This window comes from Hippocampus comes, unplaced genomic scaffold (genome assembly GCF_001891065.2).
Source record: "Hippocampus comes isolate QL1 unplaced genomic scaffold, H_comes_QL1_v1.1 scaffold2, whole genome shotgun sequence".
Classification (NCBI taxonomy): domain Eukaryota; kingdom Metazoa; phylum Chordata; class Actinopteri; order Syngnathiformes; family Syngnathidae; genus Hippocampus; species Hippocampus comes.
In genome coordinates this window covers 2,114,237-2,120,531 of record NW_017805139.1, presented here as the reverse complement: position 1 = coordinate 2,120,531, position 6,295 = coordinate 2,114,237, and the positions used below count along the sequence as shown (strand labels likewise).

At 43.3% G+C, this 6,295-nt stretch overlaps 1 protein-coding gene across 1 annotated transcript in view; it reads left to right on the top strand.

The window, feature by feature from the left end:
- The window catches only part of LOC109514279 (low choriolytic enzyme-like), a 12,737-nt gene that overhangs the window by 3,368 nt on the left and 3,074 nt on the right, over positions 1 to 6,295 (top strand). The window contains exon 4 of the mRNA XM_019867214.1: positions 2,901 to 3,050. Within this exon, the coding sequence (XP_019722773.1) occupies positions 2,901 to 3,050 (150 nt within the window). The remainder of the gene's footprint in view (positions 1 to 2,900; positions 3,051 to 6,295) is intronic.

Genomic DNA, 6,295 nt, shown 5'->3' with positions numbered 1-6,295 from the left:
GCACAGATGTTTCGGTAGACTATGCCAGCCACCTGGTTATGGCGTTCCCTGTAGGCTTTCCCTGCCAGCATCTTATACCCTGCAGTTATGTGTTGGATCGTCTCAGGTGCCTCTTTGCACAACCTACACCTTGGGTCTTGTCTGGTGTGGTATATCTGGGCCTCAATGGCTCTGGTGCTCAGGGCCTGCTCCTGAGCAGCCAGGATGAGTGCCTCTGTGCTGTCCTTCAGGCCAGCCCTCTCTAGCCACTGATAGGACTTCTTGAGATCAGCCACTTCAGTTATGGTCCTGTGGTACATTCCCGTGTAGGGGCTTGTTCTCCCATGATGGTCCCTCTTCCAGCACCTCATCCTGTGTTCCCCATTGTCTGAGACATTCTCTCAGTACATCATCCGTTGGAGCCTTCTCCTTGATGTATTCATGGAGCTTGGATGTTTCATCCTGGACAGTGGCTCTCAACCTCACTCGTCCCCGGCCTCCTTCCTTACGGCTTGCGTACAGTCTCAGGAAACCTCCATGCATGGTTAGGAGCTTTCAGGTCTTAACATCCATGGTGTGAATCTCTTCCTTCGTCCACCTTATTATTCCTGCAGGGTACCTGATCATGTAGAGGAGATGACTAATCGTAGCTCCATTTCTGAGGCAGTATCCATAGACAGTCTTTGCAATTACTTGACTTAGGGGGTTCAGTCCTATGCAGAACAGCAGTGGGGAGAATGCATCATCTTGGTATATGCCACATTTGATGGACACTTGGGTAAGTGGCTTGCCATTGGCTTCAAGTGTGGTTTTCCACATTCTTATCGAGTTTGCAACGAAGGCTCTTAGGGTCCTGTTCACCTTATACAACTCCAAGCATTCAGTGATCCATGTATGTGGCATCTCGGCACATATATGTAATCAATCCAGGCTGTGCACAGGTTGGTATGTCGGGACCTGCAGTCTTGTCTATGTTGTGGAGAGACAGGTTATTGACCGATAGATGGATGGGACTGCACCTTTTGAGGGATCCTTCATGATCAGGATTGTTCGCCCTTCGGTTAGCCATCCTGGGTGAGTCCCATCCCTCAGCAACTCGTTCACTTGTGCTGCTAGGCGCTCATGGAGTGCTGTGAGTTTCTTTAGCCAGTAGGTGTGGACCATGTCTGGGCCTGGTGCTGTCCAGTTTTTCATGTCTGAGACTCTTTCCTGTATGTCTGCCACTGTTATGGGAGGTTGCTCTCAGAGTCACTAGCCATTGTGCACCACCATGTACAACCTCCTTCTCCCATATGCCTTTCCAGTACCTTTCAGTTTCCAGTCTTGGTGGGTCTGCTCTGCTGTTAGAACCCTGCCACCGATTTTCGCAGGTTGTGTTGCGAACAGCCTGTTCATTCATCTTTCGTGTACTGCTTGTCCTAGGCGACTGGACAAGGCTTGGAGCCTTTGTTTGTCAGTTTCGAGTGCTTCGGGATGGTCATCTGGATGCATCTCTCGGTTATCAGCCTTTTCATCACACCTCTCTGGGTCTCCGTCAATTGACTCACATCTTTACGAGCTGCCTTGATCTTAGCCGTCTTTTCCATGGTGGGTAACGCATCTCATGGCTCCCATGATTGCTTTTATAGCCAAGCATCTCTAGGATCACTGATGCTGAAGCGTATCTGAACTCATTGGTTTCTGTGATCGTTACGGTACGGATCGCCCTCAGTGTTGCATTCACAGTTACCATGAGACTTTCAGGTGGTGCTTCACATATCCGTTGTTATCGTTTTCGAGGTTGCTGAGTTCATTCTCGCCATGATCCTCCCAAGCTCATCATCTGCATTCATTGGGGCTTGCCTCCCAATCTCTGGTATAACCTCCTCCTCTGATCTGGCAGCCTGGGGCCCTTCACCATGGAATCTGTGTTGTCCCTCAAGTTGTGATAGCAATTGCCGTTTGTGGATGTTGGAACACTGAGCATCTAGTTGTTTCGTGGTCAACCGTGACTGGGTTTCGAGGTAACCATTCAGCCCACATTCTCTGCATGTAACCTGACTCTGACTAGGGTTGCTTGAGTAGTAGCATTTCAACAGAGCCATGTTATCGCATCTCGCCCATCTCCGCTTCGTTCCAGTCGCCCATTTTTCATCAAAGTGCTTTGGTTCCCCAGCACACATCTTGTTTGGCCGGGTGACATCTGAGCCGGCAATGTCATTTATTTTATTGTCTCTCATGAGCGTGAAGGGTCTTGCTCAAGGACCCACACTGGATGATGTTATGTGCACATATTGCCCCAAGCGGGGATCGAGCCCCAGTTTCCTGTACACCAAACCGGTGCCTTACCAACTGAGCTATCCAGCCACCATATATATATATATATATATATATACACACACGCACATATTGCTTGTACAACATATAATTGGGCACCATATTCTTGGCAAAGTTGAACATTCTTAGCAGGATTTAAAGTTGTAAATTGTTGCTAAAAGTTGTTGCTAAAAATCCCAATATTGGCAATACTGACTGTGCTCTCTGTCCGTAGCCCTGTTGTTGGTGGAAGCAGTGCGCATCATGGGATGACGGATAAAGATTGAAATTAATTCACTTGAATTTTACTGGGTTGCCTTTAATGAAACATGATAGTACTTAGGTTGCAACATCCTCAACAAACTATAAATAGGGGTGTACATTGAACTGAATTGAATTCAACTTTATTGTCAAATTGCATTGTCAAAATACACTGTTGGTCCCTGGACCCAACCTGCAACAACCACTGGTATAGGTTATACACCCGTGTCAGACCGAGTAATATTTTATTCCTCAGTGGTCAACTGAATATTGTAGACATGTTGTTGAAATATTGACCTATTAACTGATTTTGAGACACTGTTCAAATAACACTGTTTGTGTATTCTCTGTCTGTGATTCTATAGCCTCCCGCCTAAGACATGGGGATATTCTGGTTCACACTAGCGTTGAAGACGGTATTGCAAGGAATGCTGTTCCTTGCACCAGCGCAGGCTGTAAATGGCCCAAAATTGGAAACACAGTAACAGTACCCTATGAAATCTCCAAGGCATTTAGTAAGTCATCGTAACTCAGCTGTTACTGTTGTGATTTTCTGCCTCATCAGGGGTTGCTAAAGCAAGTCACTCGCATGATTTGCTTAGCATGATTTTCTTCCTGACACAACCCTGCCATTTTCACCAGGGCTTGAAACCAGCAGTGGCTTTGTTATGGGCCCCTGCTATCTGCTGACTTCAGTGTTAAGTGTAAAAGTGATCAACGATGAAGCTTACCAAAGGTCTATGTGTGCGGCATTTGGTTCTGTAGAATCAAAACTCCAGCTGAATAAACAAAGCGACTGTGTTGAGACCAGTCACACTGCAGAAACAACTTACAGGACAACTTAAAAGTCAGGAAAATGAACAACACACTCACGTAACCCTAGCTAAGTAGAGTAACAAGTAATGACAATAATTCGCCTACCACAGATGTAACTTGTTCAATACACTGTAAAACATGATCAGCACATGTAAACCCTGAATCAACTTAACTTGTAAAAGTTTAGTTAACTTGTTGCAGCTTGTTCAATGTACATTACCAAGGTTATTCTATAATGTCATTTTAGAGTCGGGATGAATCTAACTCAATTATTTATCCACTCCAGAAATCAGCCTTAAGTTACAATTCATCCCTCCCAAGAAGTTACTTTGTAGAATGCATGTGCCTTTTGCTATGAAGGACACTAATGTTTCCGAGCGAATAGGCTCTTACTGTCATTCCAAGCTGTCGCAGTGGATGACCTGCGAAATCTTGTCGGGTGCAAAATCGACAGCAAGAATTAAACAGCACACACTTCTCAGCCACGGAGCCGCTCTCGCGCACGCATTTGATTAAAAATGAATAATTTATGGCTGGCAAAATACAGGTGGACACCTGATTCCTAACATTGGAAACGGAAACTCTGGTATTGATCATCGTAAAATGCATTGTGGGAGTATTCGAATTAATATTCACGTCTGGGGGGAGTGACAACATGATTTTCAGCGCGTTGTCTCACGTCCCCCATAAACAGCAAGAGGAAGGAGAGAAATTTGCGCTTTCAAGTGGGAAAAACTGACACTGTTTTGAGTTTGTGCCAGCTCAAAACAAAAATAATAAGATTTGCTCCGCACTGTTCAGCCGACACAGTTATCAACAGAGCTTTGATAATAGTGCATAAAAATAAATAAATAAATAAATAAATACAGATCAAAGGGCCATGTGCAATCACAGTCACACAAGATTTTGTGACTGCAGGAGAGCCTCAACTTTAATTATTTTATTTAGAAACAATCTAAATCATAAATGTTGAGTTTTTCCATCACAACATTAATAGTTAAATATGTTGAGTAAATAAAACTGCCTTTATTTTAGAAATTATTCAAAATCTTATTTTTAAAGAAAGTCTAGGACGACTGTTTATTTTAAGCAAGAAGTAAGCGAAATCCTGAGGAGACTCATTAATTGTTAAACTAAAATACTTAGAAGACGTTAAAAAGGTGGTGGTCTTTATTTTTTAAAACGCAAACTGTTCTTGAATATCACTGTTAAAAATACATCAATTAAGTGGGACAACCGAGTGTCATTTTCATCAGGGTGTTTGGCAGCTGCTGAATAGAACTTAAGAACTAAAGTAACTTGTTCTCCAACGAAGTTACTTTTTAAAGCAAGCGATAAGCAAAGGTAATGCGTTACTATTTCATGGAAACTGGAGCAAAACTGTGTCTCCCGCAGCATCAGATCTGATCAGTCGATTCCACTCTGCCAAAATGGGCCGAAACTAGGTTTTGGGTTGTGCTTTGCATGGGCAATGCTAATTTATTTGAAAAGGCATGCAAGTCTTGATGTTTTGTGTTGTTTCAACTCAAACAAATGATTACTATGAGCTAGGCAAAAACAAATTTATTCAAAACTCCCAAGTATAATTGGGACAATTTGGTTGTTGGGGAGCGGCCGTGGCGTGCGGCGTGCGACCGCCATGCGCCGAAAAGTTTTCGTCGATGGGGCGTCATGTGCCGAAACGTAGTCAGGAAAATTCACATATCGTACGTATTTTCTCAAAATTCCCGAAGGTCACCGGGCCCATGCTGTTGGTCGCATCTAAAGCTCAACCCATTTGTTGGTGTAATGAAATACGTTTCCACTGCATAAGACAGTTCTCAATTAATGCCTTAATTTTTTTCTCGCGAGATTAACGCGGCAGACGTCACAGCGGATGTTACGTTGCTCTATAAATAAATCAGAAACAAAACAACAAGCGCACTGCACATGTCCACGCACCTTTGTTTTGCAAGCGATGGCAGGCGAGACACTGAAAACGGATACTTTAAGAGTTTATGAATGGAAAGTTTACTTTTAAAAAGTTGCCAGATTATTCCACTGACAAGACCAAAGTTACCTGTATGTTTTGCAGTCGTAAACTGAGCTATCATCGTAGCACGTCGAGTCTGAAATACCACTGAATGGCCAAGCACACAACTGACGTGAGGACTCCGCCCCCTCGTCTCAGACAGACAGCTATGGATAATTTCAAAGCGAAGAAAATGGATAACACGACGAAGAACAAATTTGCTGAAGCCATAGCTAAATGTATGGCTACTGCATGCAAGCCTGTCAACATTGTCCACAGCTCGACTCAAGCTGAAACTGACGCGATTGTTACTTGTTTGGAACTATTTCGTGTGGAAGGTTACAGTGTTCCGTCGCCATATAAATAAAGCGGGTGGAGCTTCTCTGTGTTCGTCTGACAGCGACGGTGCACTCAGGCAACCCGAGAGCTCAGCGGTGCAGTGGTAGCGACCTAGCGAACACACTGAAAATAAAACGTCTCCAGTGTTGTCATCGAACCAAGTGTAGTCATCCGAAATGATGTCTAAGGACCAACAGAATCAACATAGCCTGACTGCTGTGTTCAAAGAAAACTTGAGAAAAACTAAGTATGCAACCATAGCATAAATCCACGATAGGCTGAGTACTAGTTTACCTTAGATGTGCACTTTATATTGTTATATTGCTCTGTTTTGATTCCATAAAAAGAGCTGTTAAAGCAGCTGTTGTGTGACAAAATATTTTTTTCACTGTTGTTGATGGACACTAATATTATGTGAGAGATTATGTGTGAATAACTGCTCCAAGGGAAAAATGTTCATGGAAAATCGAAATTGTTATTTCAGTAAATATTTGCATTTTGCACATAGAAAACTGATTCATGATTCCATGTTGATGAGAGCATTAAAATGGGGAAAAATAGGACAAAAAACTATAAAAGGAAATTCAGAAACGC